At 44.7% G+C, this 15735-nt stretch overlaps 1 protein-coding gene and 1 long non-coding RNA gene across 2 annotated transcripts; both read right to left on the bottom strand.

Annotated features, from left to right (window-relative positions):
* Positions 1-758: 758 nt before the first annotated feature.
* LOC123395821 lies at positions 759-5262 on the bottom strand. Its single transcript, XR_006609835.1, has 4 exons — positions 4985-5262; positions 3403-3537; positions 2360-2890; positions 759-1772 (listed from the first exon to the last, which is right to left on the bottom strand). It is a non-coding gene; the product is annotated as an uncharacterized LOC123395821 (long non-coding RNA).
* Positions 5263-5577: 315 nt separating this feature from the next.
* LOC123395820 (DEAD-box ATP-dependent RNA helicase 22) lies at positions 5578-11227 on the bottom strand. The gene is made up of 7 exons (XM_045090856.1): positions 10864-11227; positions 8106-8393; positions 7677-7799; positions 6907-7334; positions 6414-6738; positions 5927-6079; positions 5578-5826 (listed from the first exon to the last, which is right to left on the bottom strand). The coding sequence occupies exons 1-7, from the start codon at positions 11170-11172 to the stop codon at positions 5740-5742; spliced, it is 1713 nt and encodes a 570-aa protein (XP_044946791.1). The 5' UTR covers positions 11173-11227; the 3' UTR covers positions 5578-5739.
* Between the last annotated feature and the right edge of the window lie 4508 nt (positions 11228-15735).

The raw sequence follows: 15735 nt of genomic DNA, 5'->3' as shown, positions 1-15735 counted from the left end.
GATTATGTGACATGTATTTGATTAAAGGCTGGTATAATACAAGTGTAAATATTACAGAGATGGCAGAAATACAACATTCCAGAAGCAGCCTAAGGGTCGTTTCGGACATGCCCTAAATACCCAACCCCGATTAAAATAGCAAGCTGGCTACCTATCACCTCGTAGACCTACTGTAGTACCCCATCCAGCGCCGCCCTGTTTCAGATCTAAAATCCCACCGCCGCCGCCACCGCCGCTGTCCGATGGGTATTTTCAGGTGTGTGCACTGCGGCGAAGTCCTGGATGACCTACGCGTCTAAACAAGCACGTCCTCACATGCGAGACAAAAATTAAGCAAGAGCAAGCAGCCCGGGAGCGAGCCAAGAAAGAAAAGTATGACCGGGACGCAGAGCTTGCTTCGAGCAGGGGAAAGGGGCGGAGGGCCGCCAACCAGCAGGCGCCTCGCCGTTAATAACCAGAACGAAGGTATCAGATCCCCTCCCCTCTCTTTTTCCCCCTTATCTGCATCAGATCTTGGTAGTCCTCGTTTTTTCTCGTATCGGCAAGTCTTCCTGATTTACTCGTCGGCAGTATTTCCGAGTAATTAGGAAAGTGGCACATGTACGGCCTGCGTTAAGATCTGATTCCATGACACCCCACATCAGTACACACACCCACTGAAACAGAGTGGAGTGTCCACCAGATCCAAGCGTTCATGGCGTCCCACATCCTAGTACCCAGTGAAACAGAGCACCCACCAGATCAAGCGTACACCAAGATTTCAGCATCAAAACAGTAGTCAGAATATGTATTTCAGTCAAAACAGAAAACATGATCCCGGCAGACAAATTAGAACAGCAATTACTTCACTAGAGCTCTCAAACTGTATTGACCACGGCTCCCTAGAGTGCCTTGTAGGAGTATAACAACACTGAAGACCATGTTTTTGCAGTACTTCCAGACAGCTTCCCCAATTCACCTGGTCAACTTGCAGTACTTCCAGACAGCTTCCCAAATTCACCTGGTCAAAATACATGACTTCACACAGCACCACGCATTCACCTCGTTAAATTAACAGATATGTCATGTAACCAGAGCCCACCAAACTACTTATGGAACCAGCAGCCAATGAATTTGGAATGCAAAAAACATAGTTAAAAGTGTTATTGAATGATTGGAAAAAGTAAGCCAGGGGAAAACTGCAAAAGTATAACTGAAAACAGATTCCTTGCCTCCTCGCTAGTGATCATCCATCTTCCTGTCTTGATGCCTGCATACTTTGACAAATACAATCCTATATTTTGTAACATGTTTACTATTTCTAACCTTTCAAGTACGATTGTTGCGAGTTTGCTTGAGTGATCTTTGTGCCATGAGCCCTGGAGCTGCTATTAAACATTAGCACTCAATGGCCCTAGAGTGCTTGGTGCGCTATTAAACTGGTTTTGTCTAGGAGCTGGCTGGCTTGGTGGCACCTGGATAGTACGAAAAGTCAGCGATGACGTGCCCTACATATATGTTGAGTTTGCCTTCACAGATGTCATCACGACCGGTGGAACTCTATGCTGGTACTCTTACGGTGCCAAGGTTCACCTTTCTTATTGTGAAATCTAAGCCATGGACTTGCACTATGCTTGCAACTGAACCAACCGGTTGATAGATTTACTGTACACAACTCCCTGAGGTGAGATGTTTGCACTTGGCACAACTCCCTGAGGTGAGATGTTTGCACTTGGAAGTTCTGCTGGCCTTTCAGCTTTAGCTGGTTGAGTGGGGTGTTTGCCCTTGGAGGTCTGCGGCCAAATAATATTACCAGATTGAGGAAATTGCGGGTCCAGTGATGCTCCAGGAGGGGGCCATGATCATTTTATAGCAGGATTCTGTTAACAATGACCTAATGATACTACAAGAGGGGGCCGTGATCCATTTATAACTGAATTCTGTTAACAAGGCCTAATGCCTAACTGTTGATACATAAAAATATAGTATACTCATGCATACTTATTAATTAAATATAAAAAATCTTTATTCGAAATACTTGTGTATGATCAATGCTGCTATTCTAACATATAAATGTTTACTTTTTCAACAGGTTAAAATCTAGGCGGACCATGTCAGCATCCATCATAAAGCCGAAGGCTAGTGCATAGGAGATGACTGAATCAATCCAACTAGATTTTCATAATTGCAAAATGTTTTCTTAAGTAGCGAGTAGGAGAACAATCTGTAATGCATATGATGCAAGCACGTTGGTTATTAACCGAACTGGGTATGGGACAGGTTTGTGGCTGTTTCAAATGAGCTATGGATAAACTTTGGTGTGGATAATCTGGCTTGTTTCTGTTATGCGATTGTGAAGTGTGGAATCCTATGATCATACCTCCTTTGGTTGCACATATTACGCAGATGACTGGAAGGGAAAATGGCATCACACCTCATGCTATAGAGAAAAACATTGTGTTAGGATCACTACATGCACATATTATACAGATGCAGGAAGGGAGAACACCATCACACCTCATGCATGCAGAAGAACCTTGTGTTAGGATCACCACATAGATATTGTTTTAGATAAAAAGAGAGAAACATAGGTCAATGGTTCTGCATACAGTACGAGTTTTAGTACTTCTATTAATTGGTTTTGTTATCAATTGGGGAGTAGAACTGCAATCAAGGCCTCATTCGCATTAACCACAGAAGAATGTGGCAAAAAATGGAAAATATAAATGTAATAAAGAACCAAGACAGAGGTAAAACATATAAAATACAAACTACAAATATATTGAGCATAGTACGATGGCGACACTTCCATTTTGTGAGAAGAGAAAACACAATACCATATTGAAGGAGAGAATCTAGAAACGAATATCATCAACCCAGAGAAAACACATGAAGGAAGATAACGGAAAACCTACATATTTTATTAATAGAGAATAAATACGTACCCAAAATCTTAAATTATTAAGAGATAAGAAGTACAAAAGTTTATTTTGAAATGACACACAATAATAAGCATGTAACACTAACACGACTTAAGTATCAATTATACTAACTTCAATTGCATTTCACAAGTATGTAGAAGATAGAAACATGAAACGTATCCGGCAAATTTTTTGTAACCAACACTGTATTTTTAAATATAATTTTAAAATAGCAACACAGTTATGTGGATAATTCTAGCTATGTTTCTACTAGTTACAAGAATAAGAAATAATCAAGGTCAAGCCATCAACTTATACTAATTTCTTAGTGACAAATATTAGAATTGTATAACATGATCTCCAAAAGCTTATTTCGCAAAGTTGTAGAATCATATGCATATAACAAAAATAAGGCTTAAATAAGAATGAGAAACATTAGAAATTTCAATAATAATGATGATAATACAATGAACACCCAATTACATGGTTAATTATGCTTTACCTTACACACAACATTTCAAGTTATCTTGTAAAATAATGCAATTCTCCACGCGTAACTTCACTTATCCACAAAACCATTCATCATCCAAGATTTGTCTAGACTCCAAGCTCGAAGCAAAATATCGTTTTCATCCCCCTAAAGGTGGCAACAATAGCAACACAGTTACATTGTTAATGCTACTAGCCTTATGTTTCAAAATATAAAGCATAAATAAATAAAAAATCAAATGTCAAGCTTTGCAAATTTGAGCAAGCTTGCAGAGAAAAATATCTACACATACAATATCAACTAAATATCAGATACAATGTGAAAAATATTTTTATATTATATTTATTTTGTATTGTTGATGCTTGTGCCAAACATTACAAAGTTAGAAAAGATATGTATGCACTATAGTCCCTCCGTTCCTAAATATAAGACCTTTTAGAGATTTCACTATGAACTATATACGGATGTATGTAGTCATATTTTAAGACGTAGATTCACTTATTTTGCTCCGTATCTGGTCTATATTGAAATGTTTAAAAGGTCTTATATTTAGGAACGGAGGGAGTATTTTGGAACAGTGAAAAGTACTCCCTCCGTCCCAAAATTCTCGTCTTAGATTTGTTTAGATGAATGTATCTAGTCAAGTTTTAGTATTTAGATAAATCCATTTCTAGACAAAGTTAAGACAAGAATTTTGGGACGGAGGGAGTAACATGTAAGTCATGATTTTGAGAAGTATACTAAATTTTCAATGCAAACATCTGAATTATATATAATAAATTGCAAAAGATTTTTAAAATACCACAAAAGCATAGACTTGTACTCTCTCTGTAAAGAAATATAAGAGCATTAAGATCACTAAAGTAGTGATCTAAACGCTCTTATATTTCTTTACAGAGGGAGTACTTTAGTGATCTAAACGCTCTTATATTTCTTTACAGAGGGAGTACAAAATAAAACTAATTTTTAATAATTATTCTACTACCCACTCAATTACATGGTTGATTCTGCTAGTTCATCTAGATAAGACACGAAAATGTTCAAGATACCATACTGTCTTATGGTGCAAACTCTCCACCGGCACCCTCAGAATCACATATCTAAACCTTGTGTCATTTTATCACAATCAATCTCGTCAGGCAACAACCTTCCTGGTGCTGCCACAACGCTCAAATCAATATAACTTCGCCTGATCCAAACTAAAATCATGCAAGCCGAGGTCGCCATACTGCGCAGACTCTGGCTTATCGTCAGGCAAGACCACCGTAAACCGTTAGCAAATCGAGTAGATCTGGCGAGCATCACCAGCTCGAGAGCTCGGTTGGGATGGGTAGACGAGAAAGCTAGATCGAGCCTTCTCGGTCGGAGGCCTCCATCGACCCCACGGTAGCGCAAAATTACCTCAGTGAACCACATCGCCGGTAGCATGCATCAGACACTTGCCGTGGCCGCACGTCTCTCCTTTACAGATCTGAGTCACCCACCGGTACCTTCGGATCTGTGGCGGTCAACGCCGTAGAGGGATGCTCCTCGGGCATATCTACGAGAACTATACTGTCTACGGAGAACAGTCACCGGAGTCAGATCAGCTCACCAGTTTGCCGTCCGTCACAGATCGACAGAGGCCGACAATAGAGGTCAGCGACCAGCGCGCCGTCTAGCCTCCCCATACTCCATCCACAGGCGGCACGCTCCGGCGAGGGAGCATCTCATCTCCGGTTGAGGTTGCGGCGGCGGCCGCCTTCTAGGTTTATGGGTTCCCGTGGAGAGATGATATGAGGGGAACGGCGGGGTCAAGTGGACAACATAGACCGCACGTAGCGTGTGTAACCGCAATACCGCATGCGGGAAAGGGGATGGGGTGGACCGGTGCACCTGACGCACGGGATTCCAAAGACATCTGAATATCTGGATCTGGGTCGGTGCAGCCGGACCGTTTGCGCCGAGTCTACGTACGGGTGGACACGCGTTTGTGGGGTATAAGGGATGACACAACGCTTTTAACACAATCTTGCCCACAATCTTCTACTCCTACCGTATAAAGTGCGTGTGTCACCGCTTTTATCTACCGTGACACACAAAGTCCAATCTTCTTCAGATACAGTTTTGTCCATCTATCATCTCCGTCACACTTTATGCATGTGTGCTCAGATCGAGAAAAGAAAATTGCACTTGAACAAATGCAACTGAAGAAACCAAGAAACATACCCCCTGTGATTCCATTCTTTCAACATGTCTCTGAATCTTACTAACATTACAAAAGGAAATGGCAGAACTAAGCCCACTAGAAAAACACAACACTGTGAGTAACTCTTGTTTCTACACATCAAAGGCGAAAAAGGTCATAAATCAAGACAGCAACGTTGCAGGTTCGCGCAGTCGAGCTTGTTTCTTCAACTTGTTGCGGAAACTTCTTTTTCTACTGAACGCCCTCTCCTGATTATGCCCAAAAAGAAAGGTTATTTTCTGTAAGAATTTTTGTACAACACAATTTATCACTGCATGACATGATGATTAGAACAGAGAAGAGCCTTACCACTGGTTGGGCCAGCTCCTCTGCTTGACGAACTGCTCTCACGAGATCACGGTTTGCATCTGTATATAGGCTAGTTACGATTCCAGATTGCCCAGCTCTAGCTGTGCGACCCACTCTGTGCAAAAAGTCCACAGCACAAGCAGCAAACTCCGCCTGCAGGTATAGGTAGCAGCGTTGAAAAGAACTTCTGATGAGATGATGCAAAGGAGTACGACTATCAACTATGGTTGGGTAAACAGAGGGTTTAGACTAGGAGTATGTCATGGTAGTAATAACTAATAAACATTTTTGTAAGAATACTTTCACATATATGGCAGGTGTGCATAATGCATGACTTTTTGCGCCATCATGTGTAAAGCTTTTGAAGTATTGTGCTGACACCATAAGTAGATAAGATAGGAAGTTCAATGCTACTTGTGACAGACAAGCAAAACAGCAGTGCAGCGACACACATGCAGACATTTCAAAAGGCGAGGTCTAACCGTACCTGAATAACATGGGAAACATTTGGCACATCAAGCCCACGAGCTGCAGCATCAGTACAGACGAGCACACCACCATTCTCCCGGAAAGATTGTAAATTGGCTGTCCTTTCCTCCAGGGAGCTCTCACGGTGGTACAAGATGCATGGAATACCAACTCTCCGCAATATGTCAGAGACTGAATTAGCAGCGTCGACAGTGTTTGTGAACACCATGGTTCGTTTTGGACCAAGTTCTGGGTCAACTTCACTCTTCAGGCCATACTTTACTGCATCCAGAAGAGCATCGACTTGTGTATCAGTAGTAACCTCTATCCATCTTCTCTCCAGTCTGCATATATGGTACTATATCAAATGTATTGAAGGTGCGAATAGGAAGGGACAATAAGAAACAAATATGAGATTTTCACAAAAAACTGTGACTAACAAACTAGGCAATAGTGAGAAATCTCTCCATGAGGAAGAATACTCTGAGCTTATTGCAAGACATAATGCATACCTAGGGTTGTGACGGTGCAGATAAGCACCACTAACCCACACAGCACTAGGAAACATACGCTTCAGCACACCACCAGCAGTCTTTTTTCCACTCTGAGGGAGGGTGGCAGCAACAAAGACATATTGCTTGCTGCGTCTATAAACTTTTCTAACCCTTCTCCAATCCCTGCGTGCTCCTACATGAGCATTCTCCACCTTGACTACTCCATCTTGAATATGACCATCTTCATTTTCCTCATCAATATCACTAACTTCAGCACTCTCAGAACCCGAATCCTCATGATATTCATCAGAACCTTCGAGCGGTACTTCTTTTCCAGAATCTTCCGCCCTTGAAAGTAACTTCTCGTCAAACCGCAGCATGTGGATGAGACGAATGATCTGATTTTCAAAACTTCCGCAAAGTAGCATGTCTGCCTCATCAAATACCTGTTCAAAATCAGCTAATTTTAAGACTCCTTGTCTCAAGGTCAAAGACTGTAATTCAAACACTTGGTATAAGACAAAAAGGCCAACAGAAATGCAAATGTAGAAAATGAAAAGAAACAAGAAAAAAATACACAGAAAATTACAGGTTAACTTGAGAGTTGAAACCATTCAAAATACTCTCTTCTCCAAGTCGTAGGAAAGCACAAAATTCTAGCCTAACCTTGCCAAGTATATCCAGCAACTCAAGATTAAATAAAAGATAGGATGAAATAACAAGATTTCTAATCTGGCTATGCCAAAGATGTCTGCTCACACAAAAAAAAGTCCTGCTAGAGTACTTACGATGTATTTTACACTGCGTAGGAACTTCTCCCTCCGCCTCCTCTCTGGGTCATAATCGAATAGATAATTCAAGAGCGCGGCTGGAGTGGCTACAAGAATATCTGGGTGAACCGCTGGCCAACCCTGCGAAGATACAATATAAATCAGAAAACATAAAATAAACAGATGTTGTGCCAGAACATGTTTTATTGATGTAACAGTGTTTTAGAAATATGAACATAACTAAAGACCCATGTTTATTTAAGACCTTAGACCCAAAGTGTAAATTGGGGAATATACCACTACAGAAATGATGAAGTATTGAAACAGACATTCAATTATAGAATGACATAAGTAGTCTCATATTATCCATACGTAAAACAAGAAGATGTGACGAGTTTACCATGCAATCAAGAACTGTATCATATATCACAGAAAGGCAGACCATACCTTTGGCCCACAAACTGCAGCAGCACGCTTAAGTGGTTCACCAGATACATCAAGTAATGAATTAGCCATTGAAACAACTTGCTCACACAGCATGACATTAGGACAGAAAACCAACACAATGTTATCTGGTCTCGCAGCAATGTTTTCAGAATCACCATCTTCTGTGGAGGAAGATTTGGTGCACAGTTTTTCAATCAGTGGAACCAGGTAACCATGTGTTTTGCCACTGCCAGTCTCTGCCGCAACAATTACATCGTTCGCCGTAAGAACATGTGGTATACAAGCTGCCTGCATTGCAGCAGTTGACATTTTTAGGAAAGTATTCATGTGTCGCAACACAATGCTCTAACAAAAGCAATGTAGAATAATATAAGGAACTCTACTACTTCCTCCGTCCCATAATATAAGAGTGTTTTTTTATACTAGTGTAGTGTAAAAAACGCTCTTATATTATGGGACGGAGGGAGTAACACACAAGTTCCAGCAACAACAGTACATTAGCACCAGACACGCAAACTGGAGAAGGGGCACAAGAAAACACTGAATCCAATTTCATCTAGGTAAATTGTGGTCAGTAATTTTGCAAATACAAGCAATTCATTCGATTACGGTGGATTACTCCTAAAAGAGGCCTACGACGCCTGAATTTGCTCATCCACAGCAGCTTAATTCAGATGAGCAGCATGTACAATATGGGAACAGAGAGGGGGGAGGGGTGACGCAAGATCAGGCCCAAGCTAGGCAGGAGAGAGCATGCAACGCAGGCTAACCAGACATCAGCTGGTGGATTGAGAGCTACAGGCAGCCACAACCTCCACTGGACGGCGTCTTCCCTGCAGGGTTTCAGCAGCCGGGGGATCGATGGCGGCAAACCCTGGAAGACAACGGCGTTGCGGTGCTTCCACAATTGCCAGCAGCAAAGTAGCAGAAAGGTGGGGCCGTTCGCGTCGGAACCGAACATGGGGAAGACAGCAGGTGGAGCGACCTGACGGAAGCAATGTCTGGTTGATTCAAACCTACAGATTCCCAGAACCGACGAGCAAAGGGGCAGCTGAAGATGAGATGATCAGCAGTCTCGAGGGGCGAAGCGCAGAGGGGACAGCCAGCGCCCGCAGACACGATGATGTGCTTCTGCAGGAGCACGTCTCTCGTGTGTATCAGAGCCTAAACCAGGAGCCAGGCGAAAAAGGGACCCGGCTGGGGGCGTAGTTCTTCCACACGATGTCGACGAAGGGGACCTGCACGCCATCAAAGTGACAGAGCTGGTAGACGCCGGCCGAGGAGAGCAACGCGCCCTTCCTGCAGCCATGGCGAAGGGTCTGCTCATCGGGGCCGCCGACAGGCCCACCTCCGGAAGGATGGGCAGCAGGGCGCCGCGCTCCCGGGTGCCGGCATGGTTCAAACAGGGTAGAAGCACGCCATTGAGGCCTAATGTGATGATGTGGGCGACGGAAACCACGGGCATGGTGGTGTGGGAGAAGAGCGAGCTCATCTGCACAGACAGAGCACTGCCGAGCAACCACAAGTCCAGCCAGAACGCGGTGGTGCACCTGTCACCGATGGAGGCGCAGGAGATCCCTCTGTACACCGGCATGAGCTTGTCCAGGGAGGACCAGTGATGGCCTGGGAGAGAGGACACTGCCACCAGGGTTAGCAGCGAGCGTTCGAGCTCGGTCCACACCCAGCGGGCCCAGGGCACGTCCTGACACGAGTGTAGGCGATGTAGCAGCTTCATCGGGAGGCGGCGGTTTTGGACCAGCAGTGCACGCACCACGAGCCCGCCTTCCTCCTTGGGGCGAATCGCCCTATCCCAGGCCACCAGGCATTGGGCTCCCAACGCCTTGTCCGACGCGGTCCAAAGGAAGGAGCGACACAGGGCGTCGATTGAACGGTGCTGCCATGGCGTAGGTGGGCAACGCATGCAACACAGCATTGAGCAGCACTAGGCGTCTTCCGAAGGAGAGCAGTTGTGCTCGCCAGCCAAAGAGGTAGCGCTCAGCCTTGGCAATGAGCGGGAGGAAGTCGTTCATCGAGAACTTGCGCTTGGAGAGCGGCAGACCGAGGTAGACTTGAGGAAAGCTCCCAACGCCGCAGCCCAGCACCTGAACCATGCTGTGTAGGTCGTCGTCTTGAACATGCATGGGCACCACCCTGCTCTTGTGAAAATTGATGATCAGCACCATCGCGACCGCATAGTCGTCCAAAATGTCCTTTAGGCACCGAATCACACCCAACTCAGCTCGCATGATGATGAGGGTATCATCCGCTTACTGAAGGGCAAGCGGTGGGGCACCATCAACCAGAGGGTGCATCATCACTTATCCTGCTTGATCTGCTGTTGGAGGACATCCGCCACGAGCAAGAAGGTAGGGGGCATCCACAGCTACTTACATTTAACTAATCACCACATATAGTTTAGGCATGCGATACAGAAAGCTAAAATCTTCACGCAGCTAGCAGCACACATGAATTCTGCACTAGAAAGGGACTTCCGTGTTTCCAAGACACAGGGAGTGGACCGATAGGTTATTTAACATTGGGACTCGAAGAACATTACAAGCTCAGACTACTCGATCACTTCACATGAACGGAGACCAGGCTAAATCATCCTTATACGACTACTGTAGATCAAAACACGTGTAGAGGTTCAATCTACCAAATGAAAAGCTGACGTTGAAAAGGTATACGAAAACATTGCAACGCGGGCTCAGGCATTTCGTCGAGCACGCAGTGTGCAGCGAGGTGGAACAAGAGTTACCTGGACCAGAGAGGGTCTCTCGAGCCCTGTGCCGTGCAAGGCGGACGCGAGGCGGTCGGAGATGCCGAGGGACTTCCAGGACGTGCTGTCCTCGGCGAAGAAGCCGTCGGTGCCCCCGCTGGTGTTGTCGGCCTCGGCGGCGGCGGCGGCGGTGGCGAGCGACCGCGGCTTCGAGGCGGTGGAGAGGAGGCGCCACGGGCGCGCCGGCGCAAAGAGTAAGAGGCGGCGGGTGGCGGGAGAAGAGCAGGCGATGGACGGGAGCGCGAGGCGGAGCGCGAGCGGCGCATGGCGGAGGTGGCTCAGCGCCATCGTGTCGTTCGCGTCTTGAGATAACTCGAGAGGTTCACGATGCTCAAAAAAAAAAAACTCGAGAGGTTCACAGTTCAGTCCCCGGCCTCTGCATACGAGGGTCAGACTGATCCTGTTTGAATCTAACCCTCACAACATGTTTTTCATATGCTAGCAAAAGGGCCCGTACGTTGCAACGGAAAAAAAATACCACACGCTTTTAATCTTTTTATAATCATTTTGATTTATTAAAATAATAAGCTAACTAACTAATGTAGTCAGTCATATCCTATTTTGTTGAAAAATCAACCCATCCATTGTTAATTCCACCATGATGAAAAATTGAGCGGAACAAGCAAAGCAAAACAAAGATGCTACGTGAATTGATCAATGGACTGTTATCTTATTTCAGTCATGGGGTAGAGAATGTGGGATCAGATGACAAACTGAAGGTGGTGTTCCATTCTCTCTCTCTACAACAATGCAATCTTACATTCAATACATTCATTCATCAGCAAACAAATTCCCACAAAACAAAGTTTCTTGCCAGTGCTTGGCACACGGTTGGAGGCATGGGGAGGGGATCTCACCAGATGATGAGTTCGTGTCGGAGGAGGGGATACGATGAGGGGAGCAAGGGTTAGGCGCCTCTATCTGGCCATAAGGAGTCGCCGTTGCCGCGCCATAACCTCGGAGTTCCCCGTGTGAGCCATGGAGGCCCGCCTCCACCTGCAAGTACTTTGCTCCGCCGCGCCTTATCCACGCGCCGCCGCCGTTCTGCATCGAGCAGACGCATCATCCCCAGTCACTGTAGTTGTCGCGTTGATTTGATCCAGAAGCTGTGCTCGAGCATCGAAACAGGGGCAGCAAGCGGGCAGAGGTATGGCCGCGGAGGCATGTGGGTTGAGATCGACAACAGTGGTGGTTGAGGTCGGCCGCGGCGGCGAGTGGTGTGGCAGCGGCTTGGGCACAGGCTAGGGTGGACCAGGGTCGACGCGGTGCGCTCGAGCGCCGCAACGGGTGCGCGGAGGCGGGTGGGTTGAGATCGGCAGCGGTTGAGGTTGGCCGCGGCGGCGAGTGGTGTGGCGGCGGCATGGGCACAGGCCAGGGTGGCCCAAGGTCGACGGGAGGAGGCGATGCGTACGGGTATAATTTTTGCAGCGAATCATTTTTTTCTTTTGCGTTGCACATAAATGATGAAGCGCGGGTTGAATAACAAAAATTACAGGGTTTTTTTTATAAAAATGCCGCGGTGGGTTTTCCGACGGAAGCAATAGCCGCTTTATTATTAGGTATAGATATAAAAAAATCTGTTATTTCAGAATAGACCTCCCGCAGCCCCTGCATTAACCTCTCCCTAATCACTCACCCTACATGGCTCCTGATTCCACTCGCCGCAATCCGCACGATCTCGCTTTGCCCAGATCCCCCTCCGCCCCTGCCTCGCAGGCACCCGCCACCATCTCCCGTCGTTGTCGTCGTGCACCTAGCTCGCTCGCATCGCCAGATCCCTTTTTCCCCGGCTCCGCCCCTGCTCCTCCTTCTCTCCTCTTCGTCCAACGGCGCGACGAGCTCTCACCGGCGGCTCAGCCTCCCTCTCCTCCTTCACTCCTTGTGCCATGACTTCGCTCACCGACGAGGTCGCAACCTCCCCGTCGTCGTGCTTATCTCCACCAGGATCGGGCCGCACTCCTCTGGAATCCAGTCCACTTCGATGGGGTAGCATCTTGGTTCGGGAACGAAGCAAGTAGGAATGGAGTATGGCATGATTCATCCACCCCATCCTAGGGTTTGTGTCCTGTTCACTTGTTACTTTTTAATCCTGCAGTGCTCGTTGATTCCTAACATAATTATTTCTGATTTATTTATTCATCTTGCTGCGAATACCTTGGTTTATGGCATGTTTGTGGGCGTAAATTTGTGTCGTCTAGTATGTATTGGATCACTAAATTTGTCTCAAATTTGGGCGTGAATATATCTGTCTCAAACTAAAAATGTCCACGCTTCTTAGCTTTGCAGCATCTATAATGCTATACAAATGCTTCTGGACTTTGATTTTTTCTCTCTTCCTAATGCCAAATAATAACAATGCAGATCAATCTATATGTTGGTGATTCAAAACATCCATCCTTTGGAGGCCAAATTTTTTAGTGTTGCTTCAGTATCCATTGTACAATGCAATGCTTCATTATTATATTACATATGTTTCTTCCTTATATGTAATTTGCTTCGGTAGTTCCATCGTATATATTCTTCGTTTATTCATTCTTCTGTTTTTGCTAGCACTGTTGTAAACCATACATTGTTGTTGTGCTTCCTTCATACTACTTTCATCTCTGACAATGCCGCCCAGATGGATCCCCCGCCATGCTCCGCTCGATACAGCCCTTGGTCCACCTTGCCGGTGCACCTCCCGATCAATGGTCGAAATTATTTCAAATTTCCATGCTTCCATGGAAGACTAGTTTTGTCCCAATGTACCATGTTCGTGCTGGAGTACTTTGTTATGTACTCTGTAGCATCTAAACCACAATATAGTTTGAACTCTATACATTTTGCTTTCATAGGTAAAAATAATTATATTAATTTGTAAGTTAGTGACACAAATCATTCATATCGCTGTTACCCGCAATATTAGTTGGCTTTGATTTTCATTGTTGTATGCTTCCATTCGAGCTCCTGTAACATATGTTGTACTTATTGACATGTATCATGTCACACACTTTTTTCATGGTTCGTACTCATGGAGATTCTAAATTTCAATAGACTATCTTCTTCAGGATAGACTTTGGTTCAACAAGTAAACAAGATTTGGTTCATTTTGTATGTACGAGTACATCTAACATGCATCTCATGTTAGTCGTAATCTTAATGTGTTTTCATTTTCAATGTTCTATAGTTCCTATTAAAATGAGTCATATTCATATAGCATATTTTCATGCTTCCAGTGAGCTTCCAAATCATAGTTCAAGTGCTTTTTTGGTGTATGCAGATTGCTTCCATACTTCCTGCGTATTCTTATATAAATTTTGGCCTTGTCCTTGTTATCACATATGTGTATTCATTCTAGGTAGTTTGCTTCCATAGCTCTCGCTTCCATAGTTATCACAAATGGTTTGCATCAACGATGCCAACCATGCATCATTGTTTTCTCAATCGCCTTGCACTACCCTCTCGCCATGATGTCGACAATATTGATATGAAGGCAACGTTGGTGGTGTTGACACGTGAAAGACAAGAACCAAGGTCATGTTCACTATTGCGACGCCAGAGCTCAAGACAGTACCCTCGCTTCCCAGCTATCTTACTGAGATCTTTGTATCAGATTTTGCTGTAATGTAATTGATACATGCTGAAATGGTATTAGTCTTTTGTTTCACGAAAGCCGATTACTTTTTCATTGGAAGAAATTTTCCGTCTCTTGTGAAATCAATGTATATTTACAATGAAAACCACTTTATGTTTGGAAGCGGATATAGATTTTTCTGGTAAGAGCAAATTTACTTTGTAGTGGAAACAGATTCCGAGTTGGAAGCATACATTCGTTCTAATGAAAGGAAGCATACATTCGTTCCAATGGAAATGAACTGTATGCAACATCATGCATCAATTTCCAGGAGTAGTTCGGAGATGTGCAAAAAGCACATGGAGGAATTAACAGAAGCACTTACTAGAAGCATGCACATCAGGGAAGCAGGTCAACAAAGAAATTAGCGGGGCGCGTGGTATACGGCGGAATTAGGGGCATAATTAAAGATGGAAAAAACAACATGGGGTATATAGTAAGCAAACAATCCTTATGATTAAAAACTTCAAACCAGATAAATTTTTAGGAACCAATGATCCTGTTTGGAAGCAATTTTTAGGAAGAGTTATCGTGATTGGAAACAAACAAAATGAGGAAGCAAGGTCCTCATTTTAGGAGGCAACGATGCCTTGATTTCAGGGAGAAATTGTCAAGAAAGATATTAATCCTAATTACCGCCGAATCTGCATGCAAATTGACTCGGACGGGGGAGTTTGCTGGTGGATCCAACGATTTGCATGCTTCCTATCGAATGGCCAGGGACTAGTCTGATACATAGCAAAAATCTGTAGTCTGATGCCTAGTAGTTCCCATATTAAAATCAAACCAAGTTTGAACGAAGTACAATATAGTCTGGAAAAAAATAAAATAAAAAGAAGATACAAGGCGCCCGACGCGCCACAACCGGAGATGACAATAGACGTAGATGACTAGACACCTATCATATTAATATGCCGCCATCCAAACCGATTGAAGATACCCTGAGCTACCATTTCCCATCGGACACACCCAGTATCCATAGGCTCCCTGGCTTACACACGAGTGAGTAATGACCACGTGCGGATCAATGCGGTAGCCCTGAAGATAACCTGCAAGAAGTGAATATCGCGTTGTCTGTTAAACACTAAATCATTTATGCAATTCCATACAGCCCAAAATAGTGCACGTGATCCCACATGAATAAGTTTAGCAGTTTGAGCATCAACCCCCTGTAACCACGTCGCAAATAACGTGTTTATACTATTAGGGGGACTGGTGTTGAAAGCAATGTGCAACGA

The sequence above is a fragment of the Hordeum vulgare genome, chromosome 5H, assembly GCF_904849725.1.
Source record: "Hordeum vulgare subsp. vulgare chromosome 5H, MorexV3_pseudomolecules_assembly, whole genome shotgun sequence".
Lineage (NCBI taxonomy): Eukaryota > Viridiplantae > Streptophyta > Magnoliopsida > Poales > Poaceae > Hordeum > Hordeum vulgare.
Note: the sequence above shows the minus strand (reverse complement) of the source record. Positions and strands in the feature narration are given on the sequence as shown.

Bases quoted from the DNA above. Each gene is read 5' to 3' on its own strand.
- LOC123395820 (XM_045090856.1), bottom strand. From the start codon at position 11,172: ATGGCGCTGAGCCACCTCCGCCATGCGCCGCTCGCGCTCCGCCTCGCG. The intron at 7,800-8,105 runs GTATGGTCTGCC...GTATCTTCGCAG, and splicing joins CTGCAGTTTGTGGGCCAAAG to GGTTGGCCAGCGGTTCACCC. The intron at 5,827-5,926 runs GTAAGGCTCTTC...GGGCATAATCAG, and splicing joins AGGAGCTGGCCCAACCAGTG to GAGAGGGCGTTCAGTAGAAA.